This window comes from Dunckerocampus dactyliophorus, chromosome 5 (assembly GCF_027744805.1).
Source record: "Dunckerocampus dactyliophorus isolate RoL2022-P2 chromosome 5, RoL_Ddac_1.1, whole genome shotgun sequence".
In the NCBI taxonomy this organism is placed as follows: Eukaryota; Metazoa; Chordata; class Actinopteri; order Syngnathiformes; family Syngnathidae; genus Dunckerocampus; species Dunckerocampus dactyliophorus.
The window spans coordinates 12,981,207-13,004,085 of record NC_072823.1 but is presented as its reverse complement, the minus strand read 5'-3'; the positions used below and the strand labels follow the sequence as shown (position 1 = coordinate 13,004,085).

The window sequence follows — 22,879 nt, the reverse complement described above, 5'->3', positions numbered from 1 at the left end:
ACCCAACTGCAAAATGTGATTTATTATAATACTGCAACATGCATGTACAGCATATCAAATTGAGCCACCCGACACTAATAGTGGCTCATTTGTGCCCTCTAGTGCCTATTCAAAACAAGTACACAAAACACACAAAACACCCATTAAATGCCACTGTCTTTATTAGCATAAAATGGTTTCATTTCATTACAGCTGTTATTAAAAAAAACACTAGGACAAAAAAAATATCGGCACACTTGAGAGCTATGGAGACAACAAGAGGTCGCAGACCCAGAGGTCGCAAAAGTCATCTTGCCACTTCATTGTGTAAAACAACCTCACTCCTGGGAGTTTAAGTGACGGAAACAAGACAACCCTTTCCAGAGTTCACCTTCCAGATTTGGCAGCTAGCATTTCCACTTTCTGGGGTAAGGTGACTGTTGCAAAATGGACTCTGTCCTTCTTCAGTTTCTGTCTTACAGTCTGTTTCAGGTCTAGAGCCATATACTCTTGCTTCTGCCTGTCATACTGAGGCCAAGTGACCATCCCTGGACCATTGGGAGAGCTGAGGAGAAAATGAAATGCCTTTTTTTTGTTTGCAATGAGGAGAAAGTGAAAATGCCTTTTTTCAGTTTGCACGTGATGTTTCCGTGCGCATATTCCCTTAATAATAATAACATTAATCATCAAATCATAATAGCAATGATAATATGGAATAGTACACCTTTAGGGACACTACTCTTTCTGTTCTTACTCACCCAGTACGGACAAAATTGGCCCAGTATTTCATCATGGTTAAACAATGTCTTTCATCCTCTTTGGTAATATTGCCTGAAAATATGCCAGAAGGGATCAGATAGCAAGCCACATGAACAACACTCAATTAGTTAATTCCTTGATTCATCCCAGCAAAATGGGCCTTACCTTCTCTACTTATCCCACATATTATACATGACCAGTAATATAAAATATACAACATACCTATAATTTGTATATTTCCAGTCCAGAAACATCCTCCGAACACAAATACAACGTCATCTCCATGATCTGCCTTCACAAAAGTCGGTCTGGTGTGGTTGTGCATCTCCGCACGATATCCAAACTCATACATGTAAACTGGAATACCCGCGTCTAAACATGGAGGAGAATGTAAATACAACAAAAATGGTCAAATGGCTGCTTCGTCGTCTGTATACATCAGAGGCATACCCAAAACATATACATGTACAGTACAGGCCAAAAGTTTGGACACACCTTCTCATTCAATGCGTTTTCTTTATTTTCATGACTATTTACATTGTACATTTTCAAAACTATGAATGAACACATGTGGATGTGGAATGATGTACTGAACAAAAAAGTGTGAAGTAACTTTTTTAAATTCCTCAAAGCAGCCACCCTTTGCTTTTTTGATAGCGCTGCAAACCCTTGGTGTTCTCTCAATGAGCTTCATGAGGTAGTCACCTGAAATGCTTTTCACTTCACAGGTGGGCCTTGTCGTGGTTACTTTGTGGAATTTCTTGCCTTATTAATGGGGTTGGGACCATCAGTTGTGTTGTGTGTGTCCAAACCTTTGGCCTGTACTGTAAGCTTAACTTTTATCATACAGGGTTGGAAAACGTTCTAAAATGCAAGCTGAAATGCCAACCCAGAACTGCAAATACAGTACGTTTGTCAAATTATACAAAAGAATATTTATGACCTGTGTGGTAGTCCGCCGCCTTGACAACAGGCAGTGTCATCAGAAGGTCTCCCATAAGTTCAGTGAATCCGTCCCTTATCTCTTCTGGAGTTTTGGCATTTTTCAGGTATTCATCTGCAATAAGGCTGTTGGCTAAAGAGGCCTAGATCAGAAATAGTGGTTGGCGATTTGTAGATTTTTTTTTCTTTTTTTCTTCACACAAGAAACACCGGGACCATGATAAGTTAACATACTTACCTGTTATTGACCAAAACTGGATCTCACTGAAAATCCAAACATTTTGCTATTCAAGGATCATCTGGTATGACCACAGTTCTTTGGTTGCTTTAGGATTTTGTACAGGTAATTCTCCCTGGCAGGTCACGTTATTGTCATCAGCAGGTTTATGCTGACTTTGGAGTCTGTAGACATCTTGTATCTAAGCTAAATGATAAAATGTTGACACATTTGCATATAAATCAAATAAATCATTATCAGTTTTCTTTAAATCATCTCAGCTAGTCAATCCATTGCTTTCTCATTTGTCACAACGTCACAAATTCATGTAATGTCGTCATGTCACTTTGCTTTGGCCTCATGTCTGTTGTTACTTGATTAGTAGTTTATGCTTTTTTTTTTTTAACTCTCCATAACTGCAACCCTGCCCTTATCATCTTTGAACCAGGAAGTGGTTCAAGTACAACCTGACAAACAAAAAATACTTGTTTTTCTCAGGGTGCTATTTTAGTTTTAGCTGTTGTTCTGTGCCCACTACTTGAATGACTAAATATCACAAATATTTTTTACTGTTTTATCATTTTATCTCTGAACCTCTGAATTACTCAGCATAGCAATCAACAAAGTACCAACATTTCCCTCAGGAAACTTAATTTTTGTGGTGGTTGGCAACCTGTTTGTTATGTACATTACCCCATTTATGTTCACAGTGTAATCTATGCAAACATGTTGTTGTGGGGCTGGGTTATCGATATTGGTCACAGGACATGGCATATAGTTAATAGTTTTAACCATCCATCCATCCATTTTCTATACCGCTTCTCCTCTTTGAGGGTTTCGGGGGCATGCTGGAGCCTATCCCAGCTGACTTCGGGCGACAGGCGGGGTACACCCTGGACTGGTCGCCAGCCAATGGCAGGGCACATATAGACAAACAACCATTCACATTCATACCTATGGACAATTTAGAGTCACCAATTAACCTAACATGCATGTTTTTTGGAATGTGGGAGGAAACTGGAGTACCCGGCGAAAACCCACACACAACTCCACACAGAAATGCCCAAGGGAGACTCTAACCCAAGTCTTCCCGATCTCCAGACTGTTACTGTGTTGGCCAACATGCTAACCACTAGACCACCGTGCGGCTTTAGTTTTAACCATTAACCACCAAATCAAACTGTCAATGAATTGCAATTCAGAGTCATTTCCTGCTGCCCTAGGGTCATAGCGACTTCGGTATGAATTTCTTCAAGGCAGGACCTTCCTTATGAATGGGAATTAATCAACAATTTTCAATCATAGAGTGATATAACTTTGTTTGTGTGTGAATGCTGATGATGGAGGCCCAGAATGTTTCCTATTTTTGATCTTTCTTTTTGTCATCATTATTGTCATCATCAACAATGTTCTTGGAGCTCACCCCTTCAGGATAGAACATGTTCACCATCCCCAGGACAGATTCTCTGGTCATACCGTTCTCCCAGCCGGGAAGAACAAAATTCTGCAAACCACATTTTACAAAGTGCATCAGTTCAACTCATTTGTTAGACATGAGTATTTATGTCATATATCCGAATACTTGGAATGAAAGATAAATGTATGACCTGAGGTAGAAGCCACCCAAACTCATGGTTGGTTATCCCCATCATCACTGGCACCTGCATCATATCTTTCCTTTTTAGAAGCTCCTCTGCAGTATCAGTCAGAAAGACACCATCGACCACACCTCCCAGGTAAATTTTCATCTGAAGACAGCATACAGGACAAATCAAACCGGAACTTTTATATGTACCTACTGCATACGCCATGCTTCTGTACATCTTCTCCATTTCTTTTACCTTTTTGGTCGCATCAACTAACTCTTCTTGGCTTTTTCCTCTCAAACACTGAAGCAGTATCTGTGACGTGCTGTTATAACATCCAGTCAGGTTGGCTACAACCTGTTTGCAAAGAAAGCTTATCATTTAAATACTGCAAACACATATAAATGTGCACTGAGGCAACAATTTGAAACACCGGTTTATGTACTAATAAATTAGCGCTAGATGGTTTGTTATTTTCTATCACTGTTAAGCTATGAGCGTGTACAATATCGATATACACTATCGGTCAAAAGTTTTAGAACACCCCAATTTGTCTGTCGGAAAAACCTACATTTTTAAATGTTAAGATGGTTTCGCTCTCTTCCATTCTTAATTGCCTTATTCTTGCCGTTTTTGTAGCAACTCATTCATTTCTGCAGTACAATACTGTTCAACTGATGCTCACAAGGTTATTGTGCCACAGTATGTTCCAAACACTGCTTTTATGCAGACAGATGAGGTAGTAAGTACTCCAGAAAAGTTGGAACACCTAAAGTTGGAATTAGCCACACCAACTGTCAACACTTGATCAACCTCCATTTCTGCAGCTTTAAATCGTTGACCCATTTGGTAGTCCCTGAAAAGGCCTTTTTGTTAAAATTCTGAAATATACCGTACATTACCTTTCAGTTTTGGCTAATGTTACCTTTTTTTAATCTCTGGCAGTTCATATGTACCTTTGTACCATTCCAAGCTATTCACTGGACCTGAACGACTTGAATTGCAATAAAAAACTGGAAAAATTGGGGTGTTCTAAGACGTTTGATTTACTACGTTATTTTTACTGTCATTCAGACAGATAGGACAGACTAGATAGCTGTCTAGTCAGAATAAAGCTAGACGATGAAAGCAAAATATATGACCTGAGGCAGAAAAAACAACAACTAGGTAGGAGAGCTCTAGTCTGACTGGAAAGCTCAGACTGTCCTATCTAGTCAGACTACAGCTGTCAGGTGCAGCTATGTAGGATGCGTTTTCTAAAGGCCCTGTCCACACGGGAATGCTCCTGGATTTTTGTCATGGTGGGTTGAAAAAAAATCGCATCCACTCAGGGTCAGATCTCTGATCTGATACTGAGATCAGTAAATAGTCACGTCCACACAGGAACGGATCATTGGGTGAAAATGATGCAATACATAAGGCACGCCTTCGTGTGGCGCTGTAAACAGACACACAGGCAGAACCACAGTATACACCAAAACTAAATCAGAAAATCCTCATTCCGCTTGTATGGCTTGTCTGGACTGACGACAAAGTGGAATTAGTTCTGCGAGTCCCTTGGAGTACAAGACAAAAAACAATGACCTGAATGAATACATATATTCAAAGGCATAATTCCACAATGGTTCCGATTTTTGTTCTGCAGCAACATTCACACCTTTCATCCTACGGTAAACAAGCCAAGTCCTTACAAACTGATTCTCCAACTGAAAGCTCACTAATTTAGGACAAAACACGTTTACAGTACCTTGACAAGAGCCAATGAATCGCTGCTAGTATAGGTTCCAACCAATGCAACTCCACTTTGAAAAATTGCCCTTTGAAACAATCCTTGAGCTTGTGGAGACAGAGTCTGAGGAAATACACACATTGGCTTGAATGAATATGAAAATACATAAATGAGTTTAAATAATGCATTATAGTGCTATGTTATGAACGGTGTAGCTCTATTGAATTTAACTGACTTAATTATTAGCAACACTGATTAATCCAAAAGGGTATTTATGTGCTTTTCTGTGGCAGTGACTAATTTGTTTAATAATAAATTTACCAGTATAGACGCACTGATGCCCCCTGCAGATTCTCCAGCGATGGTGACAGCTTGAGGGTCGCCACCAAAAGCCTCTATATTTTCCTGCACCCACCTAAGAGCTGCCAGCTGATCCAAGAAACCCCAGTTTCCTCGAACATGTTCATCTCCGGTGCTGTAGAACAGGACATTTGTCAGGATACTATTCAGTTTTCTTTGGATTATTAAATTACTGTACATTTCTGCAACAAAAATGCCTGGGAACATTGGTCCTCATTCATCAACAAATAGAGATAGATAAGGACATCCATCCATTTTCTATTAGGGTCACGGGGGCATGCTGGAGCCTATCCCAGCTGACTTCGGGAGATAGGCGGGGTACACCCTGGACTGGTCGCCACAGGGCACATATAGACAAACAACCATTCACACATATGGACAATTTAGAGTCGCCAATTAACTTCACCTGCATGTTTTTGGGAATGTGGGAGGAAGCCGGAGTACCCGGAGAAAACCCACGTGCACACGGGGAGAACATGCAAACTCCACACAGAAATGCCCAAGGGAGAATTGAACCCAGGTCTTCCCGATCTCCAGGCTGTTCCTGTGTTAGCCAACGTGCTAACCGCTAAACCACCGTGTGGCCCTAGATAAGGACATGTTTGTTCATAAATGATATATGTGTACATGTGATTATAGAATGAGAGGTATTCACCAAACGCTACTTGTAAATGGGATTAGTTCTACAGTAAGATGGTGTAGCATCACTGGGAGCTGTGGGAGCTGGGAGCACTTCCTGATTCACAGCATGCTTGGCTGGGACTGCTTTGTAAATAGCTGTAAATACTACATGTTTAATGTTATTTAATTGTTCATTTTCATTCCCCGTAGTATTAGTACTTGCACTGTGTGTGTCTGCTTATCTGTTAAGTTTGCATTGCAGTGTTTATCTCTTTGATCTTTTTATCGGTCACCATCACCCTGGTTCGTGTCTTGTGTATTCCTCTTTCAGTCACATAGTGACTTAATTTCATTGCAAAGTCTTGTGATTATTGCCTGGCCAAATAAAGAACGTTTTCCTTCCAAGCAGCTGAAGTGCCTTTGAACGCCTCTTTGCTGACACGTGACCACAATTGGAAGAACACAATAAACGACATTTATAGCACGTCTTTATCGTTATCCAAAATGCTGTAGAAATCTACAAATAAATGAGGAACATTGTGTCTGTGATGTTTTCGAGAAGTTGCATTATTTCAGAGGCAAATTAGGTGAGCAATATACTGTAGTTACTTACCCCAGGAATCCCAGAATGCCGAGGCGATACTGAATAATAACCATCACTATATTTTCATAAGCAGCCAACGGAGCGCCATCATACTGAGAAGCAGCACCGATTGCCAAACCTCCTCCATGGAGCCACACCATTACCTGACGAACAGAGAGCACTGTTAAACTTTGCAAAGGAGACCTTTCACAAGCCGAGTCCTTGAAGCTACAATTGAGGCTCTGATGTGCAGCGCCAGTGCTGTAAACAGTGCTGGCATGTAAATTTCACACGTACAGATGATGAGAGTCTACTGTACTCCACTCTTGTGGTGAAGTTACACTAAAGCCAAAATGATGACGGCATTTAATGACGCATTCAGAATTTTGCTCAAGCTCCCAAGGTGGACGAGTGCCAGCCATGTGTTTGTTACTAGCAATGTTCCCACCTTTCATGCTGTGTTAAGGAACTTTACGTATACATTTATGTGGCGATTTGCTGATCCAAAAAATGTAATCATAATAGCCTTGATTACAAAATGACACAAGGTATTCCTCTTGTTTTTGGAAACATTGGAACAAATGCCTGTACTTTTTGTAATTACTATGGACAGCAATGATTATATGTGTGTTTTGTGTTGTGTTTTTGTAGTGTACTTTTATATATAGTGATATGGACCTGTGTGTGTTGCGCAACATTTGGCAGTCTGAGCTGTTGTCACGCTTGGTGCCACAGATGACCTCATCTTCAAATAAGCTATTCTGGGCACAACACTTATTCCAAAAGATTCCAAAATGTTGTGGAAAACGTTATAGTATGCCAGAAGGTCTGAGAGACCACAGAAGATTCGTGCTTTCTTTCCCTTTTGTGGCTCACCTTTTAAGAAATGACCATCCTCCAGAGAGTTAAGAGAAGATGGTGAGAAAGAATATACACTATATGGATAATCTACCAAATACAAATTTACTTTCATCTGAAAGTCATCTGATTGGTTTACTCCTCTGAGAATCATTAATTTGACGTATAAACTTTCCTGTTGAGAATGCCATCATTCTGCAAGGGGACTTTAAAATCCACAATAGAATTAAAGGATGTGTTTGCCTTCTGATTGAATGCAAGGGATGCAGATAGTCAAATAAAGTGACTTTTGTTCTCCCCACAGTCCCCTTATGTACATTCATATATAGTAGTACAGTAATCCCTCGTTTATCGTGGTGAATTGGTTCCAGACCGTGATAAGTGGATAAGTGAAAGTAGGATTCCTTATTTATAACTGGAATATTTTCACATTTAGACCATAGAAAGCCTATTCTAAATATGGCTTTTAGCATTATTAGAGCCCTCTAGACATGAGCTAAGACTCCTATAGTCACCTTTACACTTGTATTAACCAATATAGTAGACATAATGAGAGCAAATAAGCCATTTATGACATAAATAAGGCAGTGTTGCTGTGTTACTGCAAATGCGTTCCCTACCTAGGGGAGAAGAGTGAGTAGCGGACAGGAGGGTGTTCAGAGTTGAGTTTCATCTTTGCCGTGATGGCCGCAACAGTAGCCTGTGTTTTTATTAGGGATTTCTGAGCCTGCTGTGAGATAATTCAAACCTGCACTAAAAGCCTGTTGGTCCGGCGGTCAAGCCTGGTGATTGTGTGTCTCACTGAACATTACAGTAACATTACTGACACCAAGTGACAAGTGTAGAATACTATGTCAACGTTTTTGAATGCCTTATATTTGTATTTTAGTTCATTTTGCCATTTTTATTAAAAATGCTTAACTTAGACAAAAATATATAACATTAGCTTAATTATGCATATGTTTTGACTGGGGCGGTCAAAGTTACCGCGTTAATGAGTTAATGGAAATTCCCTTTAACACCACAAATTTTTTAATGCGCAATTAACGTGCGCACGTCCTGTTTGACCCTTGGCCCACACCGTAGCTTGAGAAAACGCAGCGGTGCTGCATTTATTGTTGAGCCACAAACGGGAACAAATATTGAGCAGAAATGGCCAAACAAAACGGCATTTTGAATGATAAGTTTAGCTTCAAAGCCCTAGCAGATACTACAGCTCTCTCGACAAGACCAAAGTTATTTTTAGCTACAGTCGCCGTGAGTTGAATTGTCACCAGAGTACGTCGAGTCTCAAATGCCACTTGCTGGACTCAGATGGAGAAACTGAACACTGCAGGTATTTTTTAGTGTACACTCATTATAGATAAAAAACTGATGAAGACTCGATGAATTACAACATAACTATGGACAAAATGCAATTAATCACGAATAAATAATCGATTAATTGATTGGCAGCCGGAGTTTTCACTAATAATAGGCCAACCATGAAACAGCATGACTTATTAATTAATGTATTTTGGAAAAAACGTGATAGAGTGAAGCTGCGACATTCGAACCACTAAGTGGCAAGGGATGACTGTATACTGAAAGTGTGTGTCTTAAACATACCGGCAGTTTGTCACCTCTTTTTGCCTCTGCTCGGGTGTACACATTCAGGTACAGGCAGTCCTCTGAAAGCTCTGGCGGGGTATACTGTACTGACATGACTTTGGAAACATTGACAACAATTTCAGCATCCTGAATACACCTGAGAAAGAACAGGAGGTAGTCAGTTTCATACAAAAAGTAATGACGCAAATCAGTCACCCTTACATGGGAGGCTGGCGTGTTCCATCTCTTTCCCCCTCCCAAGGCTCTGGATCTTGGGGAGCAGCCAGCCGGAGGGGACCCACTGGAGGGCGGGCAAATGGGATTCCCAGGAATTGTTTTACTTTTATCTCTGTGCCTTTCACAGACACAATTTCTCCTCTTATGTGGCCATTTCTCAGAGAGACCACTGGGTCAATGCTCCCTCCTAAAGACGTAAAAATCAGTTTATATTGTTTGAAATGCATATAATATAACTTCATTGTCGCAGATTTTTGTATTTAAATGTGATTGTTATTGAGTGTTAAGGGTGCACTCACACTGGGCCAGTTGTATTGTACCATGTTGTGTTCAGCGAGGTTACACCTTCACCCCATCCCTCCCTTACACCTCCTACTACTGCTACTGCTCACCCTGCCCTGCTCTGCCCTGCCTTGTCTTGCTCGTTAGCTTTTTGTGGTTTTGTCTAGTTCTTGAGTTGTAGTTTGTATTTTTGTGTGTGGCTTCATCCCTAGCGTGTGCTGTGTTTTTTTGTTACTTTTTCCCTATGGCAAGGTTTAGTTGCAGACACCTTTTGTTCACCTTTTGCTTGTATTGGCATGTATCATGCTGCTTTTGTTCTAGTAAACCTTTTGTACTCCACTCTGTGTCTGTCTGCTTTGGGGTCCAAATCTACGGCTTTTGACATTTTCTTCTTTATTAGTCCAACATGAGCAGGTGAGAGTACATAGTTTGGTGCCAGTGGCAAAACACAAATCCCTCGCCTCGCCGGGTGTTACTGCATTGTTAAAGCCCCTCTTCTCGGACAAGGCGAGGTAACTCGGAGGGAGTTGCATGTCCACCAAACAGATGGGCCCAATGCTCTGTTTGGGAAAGGATCCTGACGGTGGGTAGCCCTGCCACCACAGACGAAAAGCATAGCTATTTTTGTTAGGAACCATCCTTTGAGGTGAATGTAAAGTGCTAGTGTTAAACAATGTCTCGAAACTCAATGGGTTTACATTGAGTGCACTCACAAACAAAAACAATTCACATGTTCTCTTTACTCCACATTATATTTTATTGGTGACTTTTTATGTTTATAACAAACAAATTACAACAAACAGTACCTTTGGCCCTGTTCAACACACAGGAATAACATAGGATATGATGATTGTCTTACCTTGTGTTTCCTGTGCGTTCGCTGCCACGAGATGAAGCAGATAAACAATGGGCAGTATTCTCATCCTGATTGGGCTAAAAAAAACTGAATGATTGTCCTAGTCCTCTGGTATTATGCACGCACACGCACGCACACACACATAAACCCTCTTACACTCACTCACTGAAATACAACCAAGTCTTAACATTACAACCACAGCCCTGCTTAAATTCTGTCATCTCCATTGATTTGACCTGCGATGAACAAACAGTACTCTGACCGCAGAGTCAAAAATGACATAACCCTGCTCTTTGACCACCTAAGTCCAAGCAACGCAGGTTAAAAGCAATCAATTATATCAAATATTATTCATAATATTCATTATAATTCACATGTGTCTAATGTGATATTATTTAAATAATATAAATGAATATGATTTCTGGGAAATTGTAATAGACTACAGGAAATGAGCTCTCTCACATGGTGTACATTTATGTTTGTTGTCATTTACGATTCCTTCTATGTGCAGAAGTAATATTGAGCTTTCAAAGATATTGTTGGCTGAATGACTGTAATGCAATCATACCTAGCAACAATTGCATTTGAAAATAAGGGAAATTTTCCAGGAAAATAAGGGAAATTGAGGGAAAATAAGGGAAATTCTGGACTTCCACCAGAATTTTGACACAGTCAAAACCCATGTCACACTCGCTACATTGGCACACCAAATAAAGTAAGCTGTGCCATTTAATGAACGTGATCACTCCTGCATAAATGATAGCTGCCACATTACACAATTGAAATAAATACAAGAACACTAAATAAGAGTGGAAATAATCCACAAAGTCCCTCTCGAGCACATTTACGCATGTAATAAAAGTGTGTGCCATTTAATGTGATTGCTACTCATGCAAGTTAAACATGACGGCCACTACCTGGTACACTACAAACGAGGAGTATGCAAAAGATGTGACCGAGCCTACTACCGGTACTATTTGCAGGTCAATAGAAGTATGAGAACAAAACAGAAGATTTCAGTTAAACATTAACTTCCTTAAACAAGCAGTCATGGGTTACAGGCTTACCCACAAGCAGACATCCATGTTGCAAGGTTTTTATTGACCTGCTGTGTGAATCACTATTTCATAGTTACAGTATATAAATAACACACGAGACGCCTTTTTGTGTAAGTAACAGCATACAAACAGATAAGTATGTTTTCAACTGATCCTTAGCGTGGTAGGGCTCTAGGCTCTCCTTTAAAATGCACATACCCTGTACAGTATACTTCCTTTCTACAAATGCAGAGAGGATTTCAGAAATATTAAACCCTAAACCGAACGTAAGTTAAATGGGTATAGATGTATTACACTTCCCCAGCTTAATCTGCTTCTCTGCTCACATGTGGCCCTCTGAGTTTCAGCTTCGACCAGCAAACTGAAGTCTAAAGCTTCAAGGAAAACATTTATGGAATTTTGCCCATCATCCACAGTCCTTATGTGAAACATGAACATATATGTCTTTCTGTTTTTTGTGCCTTCTAAAGATGTAAAAACAGCTAGGAATGCATGTGATGGGAATCTGAAAATATTCTGAAAAAAACAAAAAAAAACCCCAGAAAAACCCTCCAAAAAGCGCCAACAATATAATGTGACGTGTATATTAACCAAGCTACAGCAACATCCAGCCTTTTTCTATGCCGCTTATCCTCATTAGGGTCGCGGGGGTATGAAGAACAAAGTAAGATGCCAAAAACTTACCACTTCCACACGGAAAGGGAGGATAATTTTTTTTCACTCCATCATGTCGGACATGCCATGGCTGACTCATTAAGGTCACATGCATCATGAAGGTAATGTAATGTAAACTAATGTCTCGTCAATGGAACATTACTGACGCCTAGTGACCAGAATACTACATATGACTTGTCTTTCAATATTTTATTCACTAGTAATAGGCAATAGCCAACCACAAAACAGCGACCATTTATTAATTAATGCATTTTTGAAAAAACGCAAGAGAGCGATGTTCGAATCGGAATGACTGTATATCACAATTGCTGTTTTTCTTCTGGGCTTTTAACTAACTCTTAATTTACCTAAAACTTAATGGGACTGGTTACAACTGTTAAGTGGCTGCCCAAAGGGCGCTAACTTTCAAACATGCTTCAAACATTATATTCCGCCTTCTCAGTACCCCGAGCATGTAAGCGGCTCCCCACGTAGTTATGTTTGTTGCTTGCTAATGGTAGCGATTTGACAAAGTTTAGCTACTAACATTAACTATCACTGAATGTATAACTTATCATGACAACAGCATGATGACAAATTGTTGGTCTCTTTTCTGAGACTGCTTGTGTATGTGTGCGATAAATTAAGCACATGCGTGACAGCTATGAACGCCAGTCATCTTATTTGGCCCAAATTGAATTGCCCGACAATTTGTATGCAGTTTATTTCGGAATTGTGAAGGATACATCCACTTTTTGGTTCAATCTGTTCTTTTAAACCACTACCGGTAACATAACTAGCCAGTCGTGGTGCTCTTATATTTTTTGGTTGAAAAAAAACCTGCATTTCACTTCCCCATATATATAAAATATACATCAACTCACTGATTTGTTGATATAACGCACACAGAACTATGAAGTTGTCTGTCTCCCAATTTCTTTGTGTTGGAACAAAAAGATCAATTATGTAATGATACGTTCAGGCGTACTGGTAACTTTGAGTGACTGAAAGCAGTGCAGCCAAGAGACACGCTACGACTGTTGGGAATAAATTAATACATGAAAGACAAGGGGAGCCCGAGAGTTGGAAAATGTGCTCTGCGTTTGACTTCAACATTGGTAGTTTAAAAACTAACCGCTAGATGGGGGCAAAGAATGTTTAAAAAAAAGACTAATAAAACCACTCTTGAAACGGTTTGTTGGCGATGACCCCATATGAGTGTTTATTGTACGTGCTGGGGTTATATATCAACTGATAAACATATCATAATATACAATTAAATGAAAGCAAAGAGGTTTATTCAAACAAACAACCTTAGAATTTTAATTATTTTAATCAGGGAGCATGATGAAATGATAACGAATTTAATCATTCAACGGATGAGGCCGAGATGTTCAATAATAATTTGCAAAATAACACTTATAGTTGCATTATAGAACATAAACATAAGTCACTTCTAAATAAAAATAATTTGTTATTAAATGTTTACGTTTAGGACATTTGAACCAATAAGAGAGGAGCAAGGTGTATTGCGTCACAAAAGAGGAGGGTCGAGAGTACGCCGACTTGACTGTTTGTGCGGATGTAGGATAGTGGCTTCCAGCTTCAGAGACGGCACAGGCGGGCAAACGGCGGACCCGTGAGACGACACACGGAAAGAAAGCAACATTAGACCAGTCTCCGCAGAACTGTTAATATTCCATTGCCCTCCTTTACTGCTGGGACGCGGAATAACGTGGACTAACGTTAGCAGCAAAGCGGAGACAAGGCGAGACGTGGACACGTTTGGACGGACAGCCAAGGGACTCAGCCACAGGTAGGAAGCTGTCGTGGCTGAAGATATCAAAGTGCAGGCGGGTCATGTAGAGTTTTCCTCTCGGACCCGAGTGACGAGTCGCAGCACTAGAACCGAATCAAGCCGAACTGAGAAGATTTAGCACGCTGCTCTGCCGCTCAGCCCGTCCGACTGGGCTCCTGGTCCCAGGAAAAGTCACCATGTCCAGGAGAAAGCAGAGCAAACCCCGGCAGATAAAGCGTAAGTAAGACTCACATGTTTGTTGATTTCTTCTTTTGAGTCAAAGTTTTGCGCAGATTGACAAGATTCACTTCTGAGAAGCCGCCGCATCCTAAAAAGTTAATAAGTAGGACAAAGTCCAACTGTAATGAGTGACTTTTTCAACAGTAGCATGCTTTTATGAGACGCTATATTATCTAAAGACACAACCTCCTGCTTTTTGTGCATTAGGCGATCTGACACAGATGTCTAATATATTTTCACGTGGCACTGTCTCCAAATCAATTCTAAAAGTACACTTGAATAAAAGTTATTTTAGCGCCACTCCCTTGTTTTTCCTGCCAAGGCTGAAAAAGAAAATACATTTCTCATCAAAAGACTTGCGTGTCCATTCCATTGACAACTAAAACTGTGGCCGAGACTTCCTGTTTAATTCTGTTGTGAACGTCAGTGTTGTATGAGAAAGCAGATGTGAACAGAGATAAAGCAGCGATCCGATGTGAGCCCTGATAAAGATTAAAATTGGATCTTTTTTTATTTGTTTTCTTTCTGAGGCAGCGTCGAGGCCGCCAGTGCATTTTCCCCCTGGCTTTTCACTTGTCTTTGTATTTCCAGAGATGGGGCGTCCAGATAGGCTGATCTGTCCTCCCGATAGCTCCTTACAAGTAAATATTTTGGTACATTTATCCATTTAACTCATTAGTGGATATTAGGGTTTGTTTGCATTTTTTCTTTTTATGGTGATGAAAAGTTTGTATTATTCCATGAAGGAACTTTGAACAGCAAATGTAAATCTTTCACCAGCAGGTCAGTTTATTAGAAAATGTAAGCAGTGAGCAAACTATCTTTAGCCCGCCAGGATTCCTCTTCTTATTCAAGACTGCATAAATAATTGCCTGCAACATTGTAGTTGAACTATGTGCAAAACAAGATCATACTGCCACAAGTGTCTATCCGAGCCAGTCTCATGCTTTGGATAAGGAGCTATAAGAATCTTAGGACTAGACAATATTGAACCTTTGGGCAGGTTGATGGGGAAAAGGAACAGTCATTAGGATCTTTGTAAACTAGCACTGATACGTTAATTGTTTGGCGTCACAAGGATTACGTGCTAAGAGCCACACGTTTTTCAACTTTTATAATGCAATAACAACAATACTTGAATAAGTGCAAGAAGCCGAAGGGAATTATATTTGTTGAAACTGATGTACACATTTGGTCGTTTCCACTCAGTTGCTATTGAGGACATGATGCAAGTATTATCAAAACTTCCTGATTTTTCAGGCTTATTTTCATATACATACAAGGTTATTGGCTGCAAACTCCCAGCAGTACAGTACAGCAAGCGGTGCGGCCTAGAGATGTACTCCAAACCCAGCAGCTGATAAACGCTGGCTAGACTTTGTGTGTATGAGTGACAATAAGAGACTGAGAGAGAGCACGTGTGCGCATCTCAGGGGTGTCATGGCCATCTTTATCAGTGCTTTTGGTCCGCCATGCTTCCCAGTGCACCAGGCCTGGATGTAGTCGAGGACAGCCAGCCTCTCATCCCCGTGACTCTCTTGTGGCTTGGTAGACATTTTGATAGGAAAGAGTGAAGAGTGATAAGGGCTTTGTTCATATGGGTTATGAGGGGTCCAACTACTGCAGAGGTGTTGGTAGGCCTGTCACGATAATCAATAAATAAATGTAAAAAAAAAAAAAAAAACTTGATAATTTTGCCGGCCTCGATACATTGACATGTGCATGCGTGTTGGTTTTCCTCCTCTCCTCTACCAAAGAGGCTGGATGACAAGAGGATTCACTCTGTGAGATTTGAGATTCCATTTTATTTATTGTTTTTATTGTTGTGTGTAGCTTTTATTAGAGTGTTTTTTTCTCAACAAAGACAGGGTCTATTTTTATTTTTTTTGGTTATGATTGTGATGTTTTATTTAAGTGCAAGTTTTGCTATAAGAGACTTAGAGTCCATTTTATTTTCATTGGGGTTTTTTTTGTCTTTTTTTTGTTTGTTTTGATTTATTGTGTTGTTTGTTTAATTTATTTTATTTAAAAGCTTTTGACAATTGCAATGATAAATACGCTTGACAAATTTCAGTTCTTATAGTCAGTGAAGAGGAATTCCACCCTGGGGACCAATAAATCTAATCCAATCTATCCAAAGTAATGTTAAAATATAATTAGAATGAATAATAATAAAAATGTTTTGTCTCATTCTTGTAGACCCAATCTCGTGTATCGTCTTGTCTCGCGAACTGAGGGTCTCGTGTCACCCATAGTTAGGCCTGTCATGATAATAAATAAATCAATTAATCGCACGATAAATAAAAAGTCGATAATTTTGCCAACCTGGATATGTTGACGTGTGCATGTGTGTTTGTTTTCCTCCTCTCTGTCTACAAACAGGCTGGTTTCAGGGATTCCCCAAGTATAACACCTCATTGTGCGTCAAACACATTTTGTTGCGTCCTAGACATGTACTTTGACCAAACTCTGACAAAACATTACACCCCATGACACATAAACAGCGTATTCCGCACATGTTACTAAAAGTGAATCAAGGAAGTGTATATGCAAATGAGCTGACGTCTGCATTGACACACTAATGTGAACTTCAGAGTATTTCTGGGTTATTTGTGCGTTTTTTTTTGTCAATATTCGGATAAGAATGAAAGTGACACAGATTCAAAATCAGAAATATTGTGATTGATTGTGATTTTTATTTAAGTGCAATTTTTGCTAAAACAACAACAACAAAAAAAAGACAGTCCATTTTGTTTTAATTGTTTTTTTGTCTTTTTTTGTTAGTTTTATTTATTATTATTTAATTTATTAATATTGTTTTTTTCTGCAGATGATGATATTTTTGGGAGAGTGAGATCTCATCAACGAGCAACAAGCTAGCTCAGTATATTCGTAGTCTAGAATTTCGGATTGTAAATATGCAAATACGCAACATGTACCGCTGCATAACAATAACATCTGCTACTGTTGCAGCTATAACCCATGAAGAGCTAAAAGTCAACACTGAAACCCCAACGTCACTTCCTGTCCGCCACCCATTTTGCTTCCCTATTAGCGCTGGAACACATTTACTGCGACACACACGAGCACAAGTTGTATCTATGTCTTAAATGGCTTATTTTTTCAGATTCTTTCACAACTGTCCAGAGATTATGCAGTTTTGATTGTCTGTAGTCAGTCTGAGTGTGGGGAACGGGCAACGAGGGAGGAGATGGTAAAGTCCAGACAGTGGCGTTGACCACTAATCTTGCTGCTAGAACTAGTTCCAGAATTACTACCTGCTATACATACAGTATATACTTGCACTATAGACATTTTGCACTTGTGTGACAGTTAAGTTGCACCCTTTTTATGAGTTATAGGTAAGAATGTTAATAGAATGAATGGTTGTTTTGATGTGTCCTGTGATTGACGACCAGTCTGCAGCTGGGATAGGTTTCAAGTGGTATAGAAATTAGATGAATGGATATTGGTATTACATTCCAATTTATTTTTACACTTGTGTAGCTGTAAAGAATCTGACAATGTTATTTAAAACGGTGACTGCAAAATTAATTATGGTTTTCTTGTGCATTGTGTTCAAACTTAGGTTAAGGTTCTGTACAAAGTTATGTTACAAACTAATGTATCATATTTTGTGTGCATCTTATCAAGAGTCACGTGTTCCCATTGCTCAACACCCAAGCTCAACATGTGGTGTACAAATTTTTACAGTTTTTTTTTCTGTTGCACTCTTGAATGCACTCTAAATTGCTTTTGTTAAAGCCACCAAACAATCAACAGTGCCCCAACTATGGTACATAATAGGACAACATAGTACAACCGCCAATGGTACATTAGGTTTCAGGGATTCTGGAGGCCAATAGAAGAAGAGGGTGTTTGTGAAGCAGCAAGATATTTGTCTGTGCCTTTTTGTGCGTCATCCTCCCCTGCAGTTGGAGATCTTTCAGCTTGATAAGGCTCCTCTCCTTGATGAAGAGATAGAAGGAAGGGAAGGTGGGAGGGAGGGAGGGAGGCAGGCAACCCACTGGATCACTGGATCCCTGGGCTTATATTTTGGCAGTTGAGATGGGAGACATGATAAAACACGGCAGTGATCACTGCTACTGATAACAGCAAGCAGAAGAGAGAAAGAGATGGGAGGTAGGGCAGAAAGAAGGAAAGATGGAGATTAGAGGTCACATTAATTACATCTAGCTGTTGCGTGCCATTCTTCCTGCATTCTCACGCTGTTGTCATTAGTTTTATTTGCGATTGGCTGGGGGTGTATCTCCAGATAAGTAAAGAAGAGAAAGGCAGAGCTGGGTGATAAAAGAGATGAGATGCAGAGGAGTGGACATAGTTGGGGGGGGGGCAGATTACAAAGCCAGTAGATGAATGTGTTGTTGTGTGTTTTTAATGGCAGAGCAGCCTGCTCGGCTGTCCCCCACCCTTCTGTGGAAGATGTTTGAGGGCTGATAAGGAGGCCTGCTGATGATAGATAGATAACAGCAAGCAGATCCACAATGCTGATTGGATGTGTGTGTCTGTGTGTGAGAAAGCCCAGTTTCTGTGACATCAGTGCTGAAGCTCCGAGGTCAACATGAATAATATGCTGCCGACTACATCCTAAAGCAAACCTGGGTGCCTGCAGATCACAGACAAGGAAATCTCGAAGCCAACCTCTTTTTTTGTTTGGCTCTACTTTTATTGCAATGTCATAATTTTACAAATGAGGTTTCTACTTGGAAAGTGACGAAGTTCTTTTTTCCTGTAGATTGTGGCCTCGCTTTGTGGAAGGAATGTGTTGCTGTGTTATCAGTTTGTCAGTGCTTGGGTCATGTAATTGTTTCATGGATGCGTAATTGAGAAATGAATTACTTCTTTGTAAGCAAAATTGAATTGAAATACTTAAGCACATCTAAATTACACACACACACACACGCACACCCACAGACACACACACACACACACACACACACACACACACACACACACAAGAGGGCCTTGGTGGTGTTCCCTTGTGTTTTTTTTTCTTTGTTCTGCTTTTAGCTTGATGTGAACTTGCGATAAGCCGCTGGGCCTGATCTCCGGTGCAGATAGAGATTGCCAAGCATGATTAAAGTTGTTATCTGGCCAGAGCAGGCAGGAGCCGAGGCTCCACCGCAATAACAACAGGCCTCTGCAGGAGCAACCAGGGTCTGGACCATGGCAATCAGTTCCAGCCGTAATGGGATTAATGTTGTTGGATAATTAGATGATAGGTGTGAATACACTTCTTTTCTCCTTCAGTCCTTTCTCATTCATTCAAACCCCCAAAGCTCTCCTTTCCTCCAATTTCTCTCTCTACACTCTCTAGCAAGCATAGCAATTGATTAATTTAAATAAAATTATTAACATTTAGTACTCATTCCAGCTGACATGTTGGGGATTTTTTTGTGTTTGAGGCCTGCTTATCTCCGTGATGAGTTTTCCTTTTAAATCCTCTTTTCTATATAGAAATCATAAGAGAGAAAGTGTGAAGTGGGGGGTGGTGGAGCGTGTTACAGGGGGTGGGGGTATGAGGAAATTTGCTCCATCAGCAGCATGCCTCACATTCGGTTTGATTCCACTGGCAGATATTAAAGAAGCTAGATGGTGTGCGATTGAGTGTTGGACGCTATGAATTCACATGATCAGATAGTTCTTGCTTGAGACGGCTGAAGTCAATTGCAACTGCATAACATACATGCTCATTCTTTTTGCACTGTGGAGTTTGACAAAATCGTACAAACAGGTTAACACAAGAAGTAAGGCTGCACAGGTTGGCCTCTGTTGTGGATGTACTGTGGGGGAAGTAAGTTTTTGATCCCCTCATCAACCAGCAAGAATTCTGTCCCCCCCCCCCCCCCCCCCCCCCGCCCCCCAAGAAAAAGGCTAAAGCGCTCACATAAACAACTTAACATCATAGGTGTGCAACAACAGTACCTTTTATTTATTTAGTAACAGAAAGCAGCAGTTCCCATAGATGCACAGTCCTCCTCTGTTTAATCATATAGCTGAAAATTATGACATTGCAGTCCAAAGGTCTCTTACTGTGGGTAATGTGGAATCGTAACGTCCATTTTACTCACGAGAGGCCGCACATTAGCAAGAAAAATGCTCGGTAAGGAGAGTCTGTGCGGTGTGCTTGTTTGGTGATTTCTCGCATTCCTCCTCGCCTTCCTCGTCTTTGTTGATTTTCTCGACGCCGCTTGCAGGCACTTCCGCCTGGCTGGGTGGCGCGTGTAGACTTCGATACTGTGGAGCTCTCAGAGATGAGTTGATGATCTGTGACAAAAATGTTGCCACTGCGAAATCCAATGTCCAAAAGCGCTTGTCGAGTGTAAGATGTTAAACCAGACCCGATATGAACAAAATAACTACAAAACTGCAAATCTGGAAGAGATGCTGGGCTTCTCTTTGTGCACGTGCTGCAATCTTGCATAAATATCGGTCTTCTGTTAAGCACACACGTCATTTTAAATTCTTTAATAACACAAATGAGGCTCAATTTGTGTTAAGGTTATAGGTTATTTTAAGGTTATAGGTAGGTTATTTACTGTATAAGAAAAAGAAAGACATTCTGTGTGACAATGTATGCTCAGCTGCAGCCGTGGGTACCCCATGTAGTCAGAATGGTACAGTCATTTTCATATGATTCGATGGGAGATTCATAGTAGAATCACACTCTGACGAATCGAATAGTCGACTATTCTAAGACAGCCCTAGAACAATTTAATGTTTTTTAATGTAATTTCTCATACCTAATCCATTGGAACATTTGGACAATTCTGTAGTAAAACTAGGGCTGGGAATTTCAAGTTACCTCACGGTACGACATGCGATACATGGCTCACAATAATGATAATATCTTGGTATGGCGATGCTGTTATTATGGATATACAGTCATGGAAAAATGATTAGACCACCCTCATTTCTTCAGTTTCTTGTTTATTTTAATGCCTGATACAACTAAAGGTGTCTTTGTTTAGACAAATATAACAATGACAACAAAAACAGCTCAGAAAAGTAAACTTTTTATTTGACAGTACAATGCTATAGCTATTCATTCAAAAACTGATTTTGAAACAAATGTACCTTTTAGTTGTACCAGGGATTAAAATCGATCAATAAACGGAAGAAACAAGGGTGGTCTAATCATTTTTTCCTTGACTGTATTGCTCTTAATAACCTACGATATAGCTGAGTGTTTTGGGGATGAAACGAAAACAAACCCGGACCAAATTGAAGTGGCCAACACATTTTTACGCAATTTAATTTCTAATTGTGAAAAATAGACACTTTTTTTTGGTCAAATCTGTTCTTTTAAACCACTATTGGTAACATATGCCATCTGGTGCTGGTAATCTTATATTTATTGGTTGAAAAATGTAATCTTGAGCCAGTTGTTAACAGCACCTTTTTATTGATGCATTAATAGTGTATGTACAGTATACTGTATGTTTCCTTTGCATCTATCTGAGCATAGCCAGCAAGTGCATGCATGTGTGGGCACACGTGCATTGGGTCAAATACACTGAAGGGGGAAGTTGGCAGGTTTGCAGAGGAAACACCATTTGTACTCGGTGTGCAGATGAGTTATTACCTTTTCCTGCCATTTACCTAGGGAAAGGCATGTTGAATTATGGTCCCCCAATTCTATGCTGTTGTAAACGCTTTCACCCCTGACCTTGGTGCTGACAGCTCCACAGACGAGGGAGGAAAGAAAACATTGCCTCACTAACAGTAGCCTAATCTACGTCCAAACTATTTGCTCAAGCAGTAATTGCAACTCGGCCAGCTCTTCCCAGGGAGCTTTGTGAGGACTTAGATCTTAGCTGATATACAGTACAAGACGCAGTGGATGTTTGACCTGAGCAACCCACGAATCCCAACAGTCCTTGGACCACATCAGTTTGCTTTCTGATCGATAGAGGAAAAGACATTCTAATGTTTGTCCACCTGCAAGGTTTTAAATGTCACCAATGCATGATAGTTTTGTTGTGTTGGCTCTATTGGCTAAAGTAGCCATGCTTTAGCGGCTGTCTGTTTACGGGGCAGCTGTTGGGGTTACATGCTTCTGAGCTCTGGTCAGAATGACTCTGGACACTCAGATGTGGTTGGATAAGAGAAATGTACACACACGCACACCAATCGACAAGACCCCCCAGTGGCATTGAAAGGATGACGTTCTGTGATGATCGCTTTGCTCCAGTAAAACCTAGCCAGCATTTTTGGCTTCACTTATGTACGCATGCATGCACAAGAGTTATCTTGAACATTAAAAATACATGCAGTAGCCATAAAGTAGCCTCTTGAAAATGCCTATTATCCATAGAATAGTATAAAACAGCAGAAAGGAGTTGAATAGATAATAATCATAGCCTCCTTTTATGACAGAGTGAGAGAAAAAATATCTTTTTGACACCTATTGACCTTTGTGCAGCTGCATCCTTTTTTTGGCAGGTAAAATATTTAATGGTCTTCTTTCAAATGCATTATGTTTTATTTCCCAAAAATGTTATTTATT

The 22,879-nt window shown here is 40.2% G+C and overlaps 2 protein-coding genes across 3 annotated transcripts in view; one reads left to right on the top strand and one right to left on the bottom strand.

Moving 5' to 3' along the window:
• Nucleotides 1–143: 143 nt before the first annotated feature.
• Nucleotides 144–10,825, bottom strand: ces3 (carboxylesterase 3). The gene is made up of 13 exons (XM_054776174.1): nt 10,603–10,825; nt 9,447–9,648; nt 9,243–9,381; nt 6,807–6,940; nt 5,534–5,687; nt 5,231–5,335; nt 3,739–3,840; nt 3,505–3,645; nt 3,321–3,401; nt 1,682–1,823; nt 961–1,110; nt 738–810; nt 144–544 (listed from the first exon to the last, which is right to left on the bottom strand). Exons 1-13 carry the CDS (start codon nt 10,664–10,666, stop codon nt 367–369), a joined length of 1,665 nt encoding a protein of 554 aa, XP_054632149.1. The 5' UTR covers nt 10,667–10,825; the 3' UTR covers nt 144–366.
• A 3,051-nt stretch (nt 10,826–13,876) lies between these two features.
• The window catches only part of zfpm1 (zinc finger protein, FOG family member 1), a 112,945-nt gene continuing 103,942 nt past the window's right edge, over nt 13,877–22,879 (top strand). For both annotated transcript variants that reach the window (XM_054775367.1, XM_054775366.1), the window contains exon 1: nt 13,877–14,346. In XM_054775367.1, the coding sequence (XP_054631342.1) occupies nt 14,307–14,346 (40 nt within the window). In that variant the 5' untranslated portion in view covers nt 13,877–14,306. The remainder of the gene's footprint in view (nt 14,347–22,879) is intronic.